The 16618-nt window shown below is 35.7% G+C and overlaps 1 protein-coding gene across 2 annotated transcripts in view; it reads right to left on the bottom strand.

Annotated features, from left to right (window-relative positions):
* Positions 1-560: 560 nt before the first annotated feature.
* LOC110100807 (calcium-transporting ATPase 3, endoplasmic reticulum-type) overlaps positions 561-16618 on the bottom strand; it is a 137328-nt gene continuing 121270 nt past the window's right edge. Inside the window, exons 28-31 of one of the 2 annotated variants that reach the window (XM_020828479.2) lie at positions 11675-11729; positions 6770-6855; positions 4366-4514; positions 561-3950 (exon numbers count right to left, since the gene is read on the bottom strand). In XM_020828479.2, the coding sequence (XP_020684138.2) occupies positions 3917-3950; positions 4366-4514; positions 6770-6855; positions 11675-11729 (324 nt within the window). In that variant the 3' untranslated portion in view covers positions 561-3916. Of the gene's footprint in view, positions 3951-4365; positions 4515-6769; positions 6856-11657; positions 11730-16618 lie in introns of those variants that run through there. The other variant, XR_003701198.1, reaches the window with a different exon arrangement.

Raw genomic sequence — 16618 nt, 5'->3', positions numbered from 1 at the left:
GCCTCCCCTCTTTCTCTAGCTCCCGCCGCCCCATTTTGCTTCTCCCTCGAATAGAGAAGCCAAGGAAAGGAGAAGACGACGCCTCCCCTCTCCACTTCAATGTTGAATGGCGGATCATGAGATCCATCTTCCACCAAGTCGTTGGATCATCACCGGACATCCGCCAACCCCACCTACTCCGACTTACTTCCCGTGGACAAAGACTTCCAGCATCTTCTTCCTAGTGGTGATCTCAATTCTAGTTGCAAGATCTTCTCTCGCCAAGCCTAGTGTAGTCGAGTGAATAATCCCCAAGGTGAAATTTCTCATTATTAAGTGGTGGATTGTTGTTTAATAGCTCTTAGCTTTGCTACTATTTTGTTTATCTCCAAGGATTAGTTAATCTACATGTACTCCTTCGCCTAAGCGAGTTGAAAATCAAGAATCTTTAATGAATTTGCTTGTTATTTCAATAAGTTATTAATTGAGATTTCATTGTCAATGATTCTTAAAATTTCTTAACAAGCTCCTTTCGCATGTGGTATCACATCAAATTTCTTTTGTTATAGGCCTTGAAGGCCTAATATGAACGTATAAAACTAAATATCCCAATTGATGTCACGATCGTATATTTGTCCATTAGTTCAAGTCGTGTCGACTCCCCATCTTACCAAGGAGAAGGATTGGACTTTGAACTTATGCTCATTTTTTTGACCCGTACAACCTCCTCAAACATCACGTGCATAAACACAACACGCTCGTCAAGGCCCATGTAGGTGTTAATGGGGCATTTTTTGTAATTATCTGTTGAACCTTGTCGACTTTGTCTAATCGCTGACAGAGGATCGGGTTTATTGCCGGCTCTATGCTTTTATTTAATGAATTTTCCTTCTTATAGACCTTGAAGGCTAAATATGAACATATAAAATAAATATCCTGGTCGACATTGTGATCGTATATTTGTTTGATAGTTCGAGTTGTGTCGACTTATATATATCCATATAGAAGGATCAGACTCGAATTTGGGTTCATTTATTGACCCGTGCAACACCATCAGATGTCACGTGTGTGAATACATCACACTCATCGGAGCCCATACATGTGTTTAGGGGGCATTTTTGAATATGATATGTTGAACCTTATCGACTCTGTCTAATTACTGATAGATGATCATGTTCGTTTTCGGCTGCTTGCTTTTATTAATGAATTTTCCTAGTTATAAGTCTTGAAGGCTTAATATGAACGTATTAAAACAAATATATCGGTCGACACCGTGACCATACATTTGTTAGATAGTTTGAGCCATGTTGACTCCTATCTACTTGCATGGAAGGATCAGGCTCAAATTTGGATTTATTATTTGACTCACACAACATCCTCAGATGTCCCGTGCGTACCCTTAACACGTTCATTGGAGCCCATGTGGGTGCATATTTTTACACGTATACATGCTAATGTGCTTGCATACACTTTCATACTTATGTGTATACATATTGCAGTGCATGTGTGAGAGCCTTTTTATAATATTTGACGCAGATCCGGCGTGCAAGTAATTGTCAGTTGAGTGTGTGTAATGTTTTATCTGAGAGCTTATACACACCTTATGTTTGCTTATATGAATGTTGCGGATACGGTGGCGTGACGTTGCAGTTTGTATACACCTCTATACGCTTGCATGGATGTTGTAGATTCAGTGGCGTGGTGTTGCATCTTGTAGACGACTTATGTTCGCTTGTATGGATATTGTAGATCCGATGGCGTGGCGTTGCACTATGGTTATTTGCACATTGATTCATACAGGTAGACTGTCGTGCCTAATGAGTCTCTTACGGCCAGTCGCATACGCTTGTATCTACTGCAATTCTTTTATATTTACCCACAAATGGCATGCTGAATGTATAACAGGCCTCCTTCAGCGGCATGTAGACATTTACATTTGCTGTAGTCATTTGGTATTTTGTTCATAGATGACATTTTGTGTGTATAATAGGTCTCCTACAAGGGCCCATAGACACCCGCATTTACTGCATATCATATGGTGTTTGCTTGTATATGGCATATAGTGTGATATACGGGTCTCCTACAACCTTGTAGACATTTGCATTTTGTTATGTATCATCTACTACTTGAAGGGGCGGTGTAATTGACTGATATTGAGTGGTTGCTGACTGTGGGACGATTTAGCATCCACTACATGTTATTCATCATCACCTATGAGTGGACTGTTGTATGAATGAGGGCCCTACTATATCAGCTTGCAGATGCTCGCAATCATCATACACATCATTTTGTGCAAAAGCTTCATTATTTGCAGGTAGATCACTGTATGAATGAGGAATCCTTTGCAGTAGCTCGCAGGAACTCGTATAAATATTGTGGATTAGTCGTACTCGTCTATGCATGATATGCCATTTGTGCATTATACACTACCCTTTACCACTTGTAATGGCTCAAGGCATTTGCTCGTGAGCTAATATTGATTGTAGGCGAATCATGCTCATTGCAGTATCTTCCAGCATTGGTTATGAGCAGTGCAATTATGTGCGCTTCCAGTCTTCTATCGTCACTTGCAAGTATCTGCATTCATTATCACCTGTTACTTTGAATTATAGATGATGCATTGCATGAATCATGTACACGTCGAATCATCATATTCATTGTGCATCGCTTGTAGGAAATTGTTGCATTTTCTTGCCGCTGAGTTGTTATAGATTATAGGGTTACCCTGACATTTGTTATATGCGCAATACGAATGTTATTTATCCTCATTTACAGGTTGATTTAATTGAGTATTCAAGTAATTTTAGTCTCATAGTTTGTCACTTGTGTGCGCTGAGAGCTTGCCTACTACAAGCTGCTTGTAGCTGAACATAAGCAGGTTGCCATAGGCATCATGAGTTCATGTCCATACCCTTAGGCAAATCATTCTGCTCATTACAAGTTTCCTACATCATCTTCCAATTGATGCTAATTGTATGTTGACTGTCAGTATTCATAGATAACTATTATATTTATCTACAAGCCGGTTGTCATTGATTGGAGGGAAATCTTGGCATTCATTCCATATTCTTCATATATCCTTCATGAACATACCATCCATGATTAAGATGGATTGCATGCAAATATTATATGCTCCATCAGATTAATTGTGGCTTATTGACATTAGTCTGCAAGCAGGTGTTTGGCAATTTATCGATCATGAGTTTTCTAATTATTCATTGATCTTCATATTGATTGTTGGTTTTGAGTGGGAGGTGGGATTCTTATCCACCGCGAGTCATTGTTTGTAAGCAAGTTGTTACGTCTTCAATTTGATCTTTGCTTGCGAGAAGGTTGTTGTATCTCTTCATGTGTTTATTATTCTTTGCATGGCACGAGTCCTTTACTTGTTTGTTAGTGTTCATTTGAATGCCTTGGGTTATTATTTGGCATTATTTTTATTTTAAATTTTATTATGTATTTGTTAAATTTAAATCCGGTTTTTCGTTTATCAATTTGAGTTTTGTTCATTGCAGTTCAATTAGGTCCAAATTCATGTCCCCAGTTGTTCAATTTGCAAGTTCAAATCCCATGTCAATTATTCAAATCAAGTCCCCTATTTTCAGTTCAAATTTAGGTCCTCTGTTAGTAAAAATTCTAGTAACCTCCCAGCATCTCCCCCGCTTAGAGGAAATCCAAAAGTCGGGCCTTCCCCTCCACGCTACGAGAGCGCTTAAGGGTAGGCGTCGGGAATCACAGTGGCCGTATATTCAATTCCTGCCACACTACGAGAGCGCTTAAGGGTCTTTGAGGTACCTGTTTGAAAATGTGCAATTGCTTTCCCCGCCAACATTTAGGCGCGTAGGGGTACTTATAAGTGTCCCTGCCATGCTATGAGAGCGTGTACAGGGCTTACCTGCTTCGCCGTAAATGTTGTGCCGGGCTCTCTCCCACTGTGCTACGAGGGTGCGAATAGGGGGTCCTCCGGCTCACTGCAAACACCGAGAGTGGGAATTGTTTAGTTTAGGGCATGGGCGTTATACCTTCACAGAGATGCAATGACGAGATGTGACGATGACAAAAATATGCACAAAAGACTTTTTTTTCTCTTATTCCTTTTTTTCTCTTTCTTTCCTTTTTTTTTGAAAGCTACCTCCACCGACATATATATATATATATATTTGTTATTTTGTTACAGAGGTCAACAGAGGCAGCAGATATATGTATTAATGGCCATAATTATTTCCCCATAGTTCGGAGTATAATTAGATAACACTGCAAATCCAGAATATACTAGAAATCAACTTCAAGATATCTAGAACACTAAGAAAATATACTTTAGTATGTTACTTGTTCATAAGTAATGTCAAAAGCTAATATGTAAACTCTAAATAAATCAAACCATACAGAAGCGACTGATTTTCACTGAGGTTGTTCAAGGCATTAAACATCTCGACCACAACAAGCACGGTCATTGAAACAGTTGATGGATGACGATTTGCAAATATACTACATGGATATGTTGTCTCTCTTGATGAGCAAGTATCAAAATTAACCTGAACATAAAGAGAGAAAATGGAAGCTTAAAAATTATATGACTAGATTAACAAAAAATAAATAAATAAATAAATAAACAAAAGAAGTTAGAATATTAAAAAAGATAGAGGACAGAATATTCAAAAAGAGGAAATATATCAAAATGTTGATATCAAGTACATCAAGTATTTTCTCTGCATTTGAGGTATCATCATCATCATCATATATCATCACTAGATCCATCCATTGCTTATGCTAGTCCTTATTAGTGTTATCAAAAGCTCTAGTCGCCATCAATGAGATATGGCAACCTACGACTGGAGGCCCTAAACACGACCTAGGTACTGACCTCCATATTATCATTTTTTTTATGTTCATCCTAATTTGTTGATAGGATAAATGGCAGAAGTTATAACAAGATAATATGAAAAAAGATCACCTACAACGGAATCAACATCATTAATGGTGTCTGATTTGGCAGTATACTAACAACAGGAGTAGACAAGCCATTCCTTTCCCATTGAATGGTGAATAGCATTGTTCGAACAAAAAAAAGCATTGATCATCGTTAAATTTACTCATGTGCATATCAATTCTTTTCTGAGAACTTTAATATATTCATCACATCATCATCCCTGACAAGCATAGTACCCACCATTGCCGCCACCAAGATCAATAATCTTATCCTATAAAAAGTAGGAGTTATGTTTATGAAGCCATTGACAATTCTTACTAGTGCAGTTAAAAGCACTAGGAGCATTTAGGCCAATATGAGTATCTAATGCTTGATGCTTGAACCTAGGTGCTTGCCCGAATGAAGAAAGTCACCAAAAAGGAATAACTATCTGACATAATAAATCTATTTTAGTTATTAGGAGACTTCAAAATCATTATATTAAGCATTGTTTCATAAAATAACAAATTTCTGAGTATCTCAGTTTGCTAAATTCTAGCTAAATAAATCTATTTCCCAAGTTTTCCTTCAATAATGAATACATAATATTGATATGCCATATGAATAAATAGCTAAGTCTATTAAGAAATTCAATTATTAATCCTTTCCATCCAAGAAGATGCCTATTCTACATTGAAGAATACTAAAAATTTTAAATCTATAATAAGTATATAATATCATAATTACATAAATCCTGGGAAAAAAAAAAAAACTTAAAGCTGCCCTAATTGAAATGAGCATCATCATAACCATGAAAATGAAATAACAGCTTAGTTAATTCAATATCTCAACACAATTTCAAATAAACTTTCACACACACACACACACACACACACACACATATATATATATATATATATATATAATATATATATATATAATACAACTATAAAAATCAACATAATATGCACACGCAATAAATATACCCAAAAATATATCCTAAACATAAAAGAGCTTGCATAAGTAGATTTACCAATGGGAAATCTATTGGAAAAAATATTACCCATGAAAAATCAATCGATAAGCTAATAATTTTTCATTCCCTTGTCCGACTAATCCAAGAGACAACATAGCATCCACCAAAATCTAGAATGAGAAGGCTAGTTTTGGGCTAAGGCAGCCCCAAACATATTTCAAATATTAATGGCTCATTGAAGTACTAAATCAAACTGAGCTTAATGCAATTTATGATGCAATTGCCCATAACTACCCTCTCCAATTACTCATATACCAAGTGAGGTGGAAAATAAAGCAAAAGAATTGCTATTACAAAGTGAAACTTTCTCATAATGAAGTTAATTCATTTTTTTCCATATTATCTAATTAATTGATATATGGTCCGAATCTCATCTTAAAATGTGCTTCTCATTTGCACTTAATATGAAATCTTGATGCTTAATTATTGCAACATATTTTAAGAATAACCACTAACAAAAGTTAAATAAATGTTCTAAACCCATTCAAATAGCTAAGACAAATAAACACATACAGCAAAAATAAAACTGAACCACCGTCATGCAGTTGTAATACAGCGGTGAACGAAACGAAAAAAAATTCACAGCTAACAGAAGTACTAAAAAAAAGTGGGCTTAATGCAATTCATGGTACAATTGCTCCTAATACCCCTATCATTCTATTTAGGTACTAAATAGAAAGAAAAACAGCATAAGAAATGTTGCTTCTTCTAAATGAAACTTGATGCATGGTCCAGATCAAAAGACTATCTCACCATGGGCTTCTAATTTGCAGTTAATATGAAATAATAAAACTTGAAGAAATAATGGGATGCATGCAGCAGAAAATTAAATGCATACATCTTACCAATTCATTATATAGCAACTTAGGACCAGCATCATAATAAACAAACCACCAAATGAACCCAGCTATTGTTGCGAGACCTACATAACCTGCAAAAACAGAGCAGTCCAATCAATGAAATTTATGACTAAGAGACACAGCACATTATAAAGATGCAACACATTAATGTCTCCCAAAATAGTCATACGAAACCTCAATGTGTCAGCCCCTTCATAGTTTGTAAAAAGAATACCCTAACACTTGGAAAGGGGCCAGTTCAAGCAAGCATCGTGCATAAGCTGTTGCTAGTGATGCTTGTGATTACATTACTCTTGCCTCGGAACTTAACCGAAGGAATTTCACTACCCTCAAGAATGAGTGTGGCACAAATATTTGAATGCTTTTTCAGATGGGATACCTAGGAAATCCCTCAGTTCAAGAGGAAGTTATGATAAAACTATTTTAATTTCATAGAGAGGCCATTCTTCAGGTAGAAAAAGCCCAGGCACCTACCCCCTACACAAGCCCGAGGAATATCCAAATATTCAGATTCTTCGTTGTATATCAAGAAAGATGCATTTCTATTCAAACTGATTTTTTTTTTTAAATCTTGGTAAATTTTCAAATTGAGAAATGTATTTCATGATCTGGGCTCCTCAGCATGGATATTGGTTTATGTTTACCATTTCCTTATGCCGGGTAATTTGCACACAACAGAGAAGATGGAAACTCAACAAAATATAATTGCAGTGCGATACAGATTATGATAAAAACTTAAGTCTGCTAAATTTTGGGCTTGGAAAATTACAGAAAAATGAAAGAATAGAAAGATGTTATAAGTACCTTTCATCTCCTTTCTTATTTTTTTACTTAAAAATTTCCCATCTTCACCTAACTGGGAAAAATCACATCTTAAGAGTTTATAAGAATAATTCTATTCATGATTAACCTTACTGAATAAGCACCATTTTAGACTACATTTTGCCAAGCTCATGTTCAATCTTCCACTTTTATTGTTCGTACTTTTGCACAAGTATATCTAATACGGTATTTTTAGCTCTTTAATGGTACATTGTAGGCGGATCATGCACAACAAGAACAGACATTGAACCAAATGCCTATTGAGGCATTTCATTGTATTTAGTTAATTACTTCCAATAAAAAATGAGTTTGTAGAGACTAATGATGCAGACTAAGCGAAATAAGTCATGTAAATAGAGATTTAAGCTAAGAGAACATCAAAGACAACAATATAAACTTCATAAACATTAAGAACAATAAAAAAATTTGAACTATTAAATCATGTGATAGTAAGAAACTAAAAAGCAAAGGCTAAACAATAATAAAGGCGAATTAGTTTAGACTAACTTACATGGGTTGGCACAAGTCCAATATTTAATTAAGGTGCTAGTCACTAGAGTTTCTGTTTGTTCAAATTTAAGTAGAACTTGGTGGATTAATCAACGCATATAAGATGATGCTACTATAGATGAAATGAGAAGATTTATATTTAGTTAGATAAAGACAAGGGGAGGGTTTGATACTTAGCTCATGAATAGGAAGAATGGAGTCATTAATGAAGTGACAGCTAGTTCCTCCTTGGCTTGCCCTTGAAACCCTTGCTCTTTGTTAAATCAATGTCCTTGTTGCATTAGTAAAAGTTAAGTTTCCTTTGAAAAGTAGAATAGTGAGGAGAGAAAAGAAAATTTCAGCTATACGAGGATTTGGAAGTGGAGAGCTCAACATTTTGGGTTTTGGAGAGGTTAACTAGGCCAACTGCATGGGGAGGAGGGGAGAGATGATTTGACTGATTTTAATGGCTTGGAAAGGGATAATTTGGCTCGGAAAGTGAAGAGGTGAGGGTTGGCTACTTGGGAAAGAGAAAGGACTGATGTGATTTGCTTGGAAAGGGAATTAGTTGGCTTAGGAAAGGTAAAAGTCAGCTTTGAGTGAATAGGTGAGGCTGGTTGCTTGGGGAAGAGAGAGGGCTGATGTGGCTTGCTTGGGAAGGAAAGTAAATGGCTTGGGAAAAGGAAACGTCAGCTTGGGAGGTGAAGAGATGGGGTTGGTTTCTTGGGAAGAGAGAGGGCTGATGTGGCTTGCTTGGGAAGGGAAAAAATAAAAAGTGGTTGTGAATCTCAAAGGTCACAATTAATTGAGATAAATACTCAATTATTGTGAATTAATTGCAGAATTTGGGAAGCCCAAGGGTCAAGGGTGTTGGGGAGAAGGTGGAGGTAGATGAGAGGAAGAGAGAGAGGTGGTTGTTGGTTGAGGGCAGCAGTTTGCTACAGTTAAGGGGTTGTTTGGGTGGCAAGGGAAGGAGGAAAAAAAAAAGAGTTAGAGAGGGAAGATGATACCAACCAAGAGCTCACACGCTGTTGGGTATTTCTTTGCGTTTCTCCAAATGACTTCACACAAACTCAACTCACCAAGAAAAGAGGAAGCATATAACTAGAAATTTATATAAAAAATTTATCATCCATACAAGAGAATAATATGCAATATATATAAGCACCAAAAACATGTAAGGACAAAAGACAATAAGGCCCTTGGCCAAACAACACAAAAGCTCTCTTAAGTGAGGGTAAAACTAAAATAAAATAAATAACACACATAAATTTTCAACAACATATGAAAACTAAAAATATAAAAACTAAATGAAGGTTGTAGATCTCCAGCCTCTACGGTGATAAACCCTCCAAGCTCTAATGTCCCCATCATTCTCTCGGGGTGGGAGAAAATTTGCCATGTCGAGTCAGCTGTAAGTGAACTCTTGTATCGCTCCAACAAATCCGGGTCGATCCTCTACAACTCCTCACGCTCAAGCCATGTATCTTCGATAGCTGGCTTATCCTTTCACCTAACCAAATATCTTATTCTTCCTCCATCCTTAGTAGAAATAATTTCATCATTCAAAATGATATCAATTTTATCCGCTTGGGGTGTATTGGGTAATTTGAGCAGTGGCGATAGGCTAAGGTGCTCACTGAATGGGTTCAGACAAGGCTCAACAAATGGATTGGGTGGGTTAAAATCAGGTCCCTCATAGGCTACTAAATCCTCTATATTAAAGGAGGGACTTATGCCAAAATTTGAAGGAAGATCCACCCATAAGCATTGTCAGTAATTTTCTTCTCCACTCTAAAAGGTCCAGCACTCTTAGCATGTAGTTTCCTAATAGCCCCTTTTTGGAACCGTTCCAGACGAATCCGAACCATCACATAATCACCTACTTCAAAAGTTCAGAATCACTTCTTAATGTCAGCCTGAAGTTCGTACGTTGCATTGCTTTGATTTATCCTAGTTAAAATCTCTTCATACAAATCATGTAAATGAGATGCAAATGATGATGCAGACTCACTAACTCTAGACCTAGGGCTCATGAAAATCAAATCTATAGGCAACCTAGGCTTGAAACCATAGACTATCTCAGCTGGACTTAAACTCGCAGTACGATTCACGAAATTATTATAGGCAAACTCAGCTATAGGCAACTTCTTAACGTGCGTATAGTTTCTGTCTCATAACTATTGGCACTTCCACTCTTATCATCACTTCTAGTTCAATCATTTTGTCATAGAAGGATTATGACTGTCTTCCTCTATGCTCTCAAACATTCGTGTTCATCTATCATGCATTTTCCTCTTCTAGTTGTACATTATGGCTTCCTTTGCCACGTCATAGCTTCTAAACTCTAGTTTCTCTTCATATATGACAAGTAATTGTCACTTATTTTTCTACCTTGTCATGTCCTCTCTCCCACTCATAATTGGTGATGGATACCCCACCACTATGTCTAGTAAAGGCTTTATTATACCTCCCTCTTAGGGCTTATCACTTTTAAATGTATAACATGTTCCAAATTTCCTACAAGTTTATGATTAATCAACAATCTTACTCAAGCTCACAATTACTAACTTTCTATCACTTTCATTGTCTTTCAGATCTCAATATGACAAAGATGATTGGTGTAGATATTGAAGCTGGTGAAATCTACTATCAACCCCTTCCACCATTATGCTATATCAATGGTATTGCACATATGGGTCATCCTCCACCCCAACAACTTCAAGAGTTTGTCCCAACCACTTTCTCCCTAGAAAGCTCAATAAACATTAATGGTGTCTTTTCTCTCTTCAACCTCAAGTCCTACTAATGTCCCTTCAAAGTCCCTTTGAATAATTGGGATCTATGTCATGTCCTTAACTACATAGGCTTTAAATAATATTTACATTTATTGATGATCATACACATGTCCCATACGAATATTAACTCTGGTGTTGGTCTGATGTTTTGTATGTGTTTCACACCTATTAGGAAATCAAATTTCATTTTTATACTATGACTAAAAATTTTCATACCAATAGTACTTTAGGATTTATGCAATCTCAATTTATTTAGTCCAATTTATGTCAATAAGGGGATCCAAAAATTATAAATTATAAAAACCATATTTAGGATATATTAAGAAAGAGAGATAAAAATAGGGTTTATTACTAAATCCAAAATTCAGGATTTGTTTATAATCGTTCAACTTTAATCAATTTGAAATTAAAATTGATTAGCTTCAACTTAAAAAAGGTTGTTCAAAAATAGTTTGATTCAAAATTGATCATAAGCATGTATGGCATGTCCATTGTCCATTTACATTGACCACGTTGCCCAATTCATCTATTTTTCATATCATTTCTGGTGTCATATTGATTGTGGCCATAATTAACATTATGAGGGTTTAGAGAATTATCACATATTATTCAACTAGTTCAAAATTTTACCATGAAAAACTATAGTGAGCATTCACAGTTTCCTTCTAGTAGGACTTTCAACAAATTTAAGAAACATTCATGAGCATAAGATTGCATGAAGAAGTTGGCTTGCATGATTCAGAAAGATAAAAATAGAATACTACATGAGTCTTCAGTGTACCTCCAATGACCAAATAACGAAAAAATAGCCAACCGCTGACTACAGCTTCATTGACCTACATGCAAACAATAAAAAATCAGGCATATAGCAGAAATAGGCACCCATATCAGAATCCCAAGCAAGATGGGCAGAAATAATTAGTCGAACTTCTTTAAAATACCACGATAATTCAAAATATTATTGATAAAAACAATAATTTTAACGTATAATTATTTGTTTTTTACCCTGTGATGACAATGCTTGCCATTTATCTTCATCACTCATTTAAACTTTTAGTATCAAGAAAAATTAAAAAAATAATGGAATTTTTTTTTTTAATTTTTAATTTTTAATTTTTTTTATTTTTTTTATTGTAATATAAGTAATATAATAAAAAAAATAATGGAATATGAATTATGACAGGTCACTATACTCACTCACTTGTCTGCGATGCTTATGAATGTCCCTAGTTTTTAACGCGATGGTTGCTTCATGAGAGATGATTCATGTAGACATGTACAGCTAGATGCATATGATGGAATGTATTTTGTGCATAAATGAAGCAATCTTGTGCTTGTTCCTTCAGTTTGTTAAATGTGAAAGAAGATAAATGCCCAACATACAATAGCACAAGTTCCAACTATTAAAACTGATCTAGAGTTTTATCTTATGATAGCTGAAACATGACATGCATGAATTCTTACATAAATATTCATTTAACTCGTTTTATCATAATACTTAGTTTTTATCAGCTGCATTTCCAGTAAACTACTAGTAGGGCTACAAGGCCTTGAGATGTGAGTGTTTATAAATGAAAAATAGTATTAAACTAAGTCATTAGTAACTGATCGAAGACCTAACTCTAATTTTTCACATGTGCCAACAATTCCATTTTTCACAAAAACAAATGCAAAAATTTTTAAAACCAGCAACCTCCCTATCTCCAGCAATAATCTCTTGCTAGAATTCAGCTTCTCTCCATGCATTAAATCTCTTCATCATTGTATCACATGGCCTCTATCTTTGCAGCACTATCTATACATCTTCATATCTCTACCTATCTAACCTTGATCTACATCTATTATGAATCACACATATAATAACAATTTATTTGCAAAATGAGGAAAAAATTGAACATTTTCAAAGGCTTAAGCTTAAGTACCTAACCTAATTAAACAAAAATTTTCTTCGTAACAGTTGCAAATAAAGGGGCTCGTTTTTTAGGGTTCTCTTACTTTATACACAAAAAATATGAAATACTAGAGCACCAGCATATTAATCCATCTTCTGAGTTGATGAAACCTTTAATGACAAATTGACAACCAAACTTCACCTAACTTTAGTGAGCTGAGCCTCCATTTCATTTCCTTAGTTCCTAGAGCCTGCTCTTCGTCCTCTTTATCAAGATTTTAGGAGTCAACATCAGGCCTTCACCTCGTGCTTTGTCTCTTCTAGGGGTGAAAGGAGTCAAGCCATATCTGATTTAAGCTTGAGCTTGTTTAATCAAGTTTGAGCTCAAGCTTGAGATCGATTTTATAAGTTAGAGCTGGCTCACAAGTCAACTCATTTTTTAGGTAAGAGAGAAAATATGATTCAAACAACTATTGCAATAAAATAATAAAATGCATGATAAATTATATGAGAGATAATAAGTAATCATTTGACATAAATGAGATATAATTTTTTAAATATTTTTAACAATTTTGTATTTAAGCAGATGAATTCTAATTTATTTTTGATAGATTTTATATTAATATCTTTTAAATAAGCTAGCTCACGAGCTAATAAATCAAGTTAGGGTTGGTGTTAGCTTATCGAGCACAAATAACAAGCACTTTATCATGTTGAGCCTGAGCCAGGTCACAAGTCAATCTGACTATGCTACACACAGTCACTTCCAACTCCCTTGTGGTCATCTAGCTTATTTTGATGTTCCACCTACTTCATTATAAACTAAATTGGATGTTAACTGTTCCCCCATTTCCATTTCCCTAAGGTTGTTAGAGTGAAGAACTCTTTTCAACCAAATTTGCCCATTAGTTTCCTTTTATTAATTCAACATGGCATGAGCTCAAAGAGTCATACATCCCCGTTTAATTTTTTGTGTAAACCCACGCTCATTTTTTCTTAAACTGAGATTTTTGAACAATATAGTCGACATACACATTTATAATCATTCAAGCATGGATCTTATTCGTTCCTTCATGCCCCACTATATTTGATTCGTTTTCATGTTGGACTTCTAGATAATTGCCTCATGCTTCTTAGGCTATCTTTAGAAGTAGATCATTCAAGAATTTTCTCTCAATGTTTACATTACTATTGATGCATATGTTAAAGCGGTCTCCATACTTTAATACTTTTGAGAAGACCCCAATTACCCCAGTTAAGTTGTTTTCCCTCATGTTCATGAGGGCTACATCAATCAATATACATTATATTCTTTTGGGATCAATTTTTAAGAAACTTAAAAAAAAAATATTCTATTGCCGCCAAACTACCCCGTCCATTTATAGCTTTTATTCTTGTTGAGATTGACATTTCTACACCTTTGACTCGGGAGACATGATCCAACACTTTTTCATGTGGTTATAGGCAACAAGTAGAATTTGGCGATCTGCCCTTATAATGCTTAGTCTGTCAACATTGGTCATTTTTATGCTGCTTGCTTCAAGGCACATCCATAACTATGAAAATCTTCTAGGGGCTTTACAAAAGACACGGGTGGTTAATACTAATGATATAATGGGGCCTTTAGCCTTGGTTCTACCAAGAGTTACTCATGCCCTAGAGGTTCCTCTAGATTCTTTTCTTAAGTTGGTATCACCCCTTATTAATGTTGGCTTGTTGAAGGTCAATAGCCTCCACCCCTCCCCCATCCCCATCTCTTTGATCTTAAGTTTCAAGTGACATGACCATTGTTCCTACCAATTTTTTCAAAAATCATGCTTGCGAATACATAATGTTTTCCTTTTGCAATCCTTCATTCACTACTATATATTCACATTGTGATGTCAAAACTATGCTCCCCAATATTACTATTAATTGCTTCGATATAGAGTTTGGAGATGATTCGAGTTTGGTTCAATCTCAAGATTCTATTAGAAGCTACTAGATTTAGGGAATAAAAAATTTTGATTAGATACAAATAAAGAAAAAAATTTATCTTCTTCCACATATTTATAAGATACCAAGATAGACATGGCAAATCTCATGATGACTTCAAAATTCTGGGCATAGAAAATTTTTGAATGAGTCTTCTTCTCTTCTCATTTATGGATATTACAAATTTAACTTTTAAGTCACTTAGCTAAGTAGTTTGCTTCTTTGCCTTTATGTTTGCAATTCTTTGTGAGATACCCGAGGAATGCAACTATTATGGATATTTCAAGAGACAAACGAGTCATATTTTATAGAAGGATATTTAATAATGTTAAATTTTTAAAACAAAGTAATTTTAAATCCAAACCGTCCCTTAGCACTTGATCTAATGACCAAGATAGAGATCTGTGAGAGGCTCACCTGGATCATGCTGATCTCCTTCCATATTCGGGTGGTTGATTTAGGAACTATTATATTAGGGAAAGTATGCATGTTTTTATAATTATTTGTTTCTTTATTAAGATATATTATATATATCTATAAATAGGCATAATTTTGTGCAATAAAATGAAGCCCTTCACTCTCAAATTCTCTGAATTTAACATGGTATGAAAGCCTCCACTGGCCTTCATTGTTGTTGCCGTTGCCATATCTTTATAAGAGGATGAGAGCTTGGCATCTCGATTCTTGGATATACAAAGGAAGCGGAGAGGAGCAAGTAGCCTCATTGTTGTAGGAGATCAAAAGAGAGACAAGCAGTCCAAACTGCTCTGTTTCGTGCTTGCGGCCAGAAGAGGAGCGAGAGCCTCTGTCAGGGGAAGCGGAATCGAGCGCAGGAGATTTCTACGTTTGTGTGACCTAGGAGTCGATTGAGTGGAACGATCGTGCAAGGACTAGTGCCTACGGCTTCTACGTGTGGATAGGTGTGGGTTTTAATTTTAATAGGATTCGGGTTTGGACTTACAACTATGCTTAAGAGTTGCCCGTAATTTATATTTAGGTTAGGTCTTACGACCCCGTTTAGGAGTTGCATGTAATTTAGACTTAGGTTAGGTCTTATGGACTTATTTAGGAGTTGCCGGTATGTTTGAATTTGGGTTAGGTCTTACAACCCCGTTTAGGAGTTGCCTGTAGTTTAGATTTGGGTTAGGACGTATAGCTTTCATTGAAAGTAGCTCTAATAGCGGGTCTTACAGCTTCTATTAAAAGTAACCCATGTAGCATTTAGTTGGTAGGACTTACTGCTTCCCTTTTGATGCGGGCAAAAAATATTGGGGGAGCCTATATCTCTTGAACCCACATAGACAACCGAAAAGAAACCACAAAAAGAAGAGAATTACTTAGAGATATTAGAACAAACTCTTACATTTCAAATCTAACATAGATTTAGAAATTAAAAAAAAAAAAAACTTACAGAGACGACTCGAACACTTAAACAAATTACAATGACTCGAAATTAAAGACACCCTAAAATTGCTTCACAATTTAGAAGAGGGATACAGGTGGAGTGACACTTGCGGAGACGAAAAAGGTTAGAAGCCGAGAAGAAAGGTTGGAAAGAGCTCGCAAGATTTCCGGAGGGGATGAGAAAGAAGGTGGACAAAGCTCGCAAGCTTTTCCAAGCAAACCCGCAGGTTATAGCTTTTCCAAAAATAACATATCATTCACTATTTCAAACAATACAAGCCCCTCATATTTATAGGTATGAAAGATACCCCCCCCCCCCCTTATCTACATCACCTTTGAAAGTAGCCTATGGGTTTAAGAGGTTTAGGGTTCTTCAGTTAGAAGCTTCCCTAACATGTAGGTATTATTACCTCGCTTAGAAGTGACCCGAATAGCGGGTCTTACGACCTCTATTAG

This window comes from Dendrobium catenatum, unplaced genomic scaffold, assembly GCF_001605985.2.
Source record: "Dendrobium catenatum unplaced genomic scaffold, ASM160598v2 fragScaff_scaffold_716, whole genome shotgun sequence".
Lineage (NCBI taxonomy): Eukaryota > Viridiplantae > Streptophyta > Magnoliopsida > Asparagales > Orchidaceae > Dendrobium > Dendrobium catenatum.
This window is presented reverse-complemented; position numbering and strand designations above follow the sequence as displayed.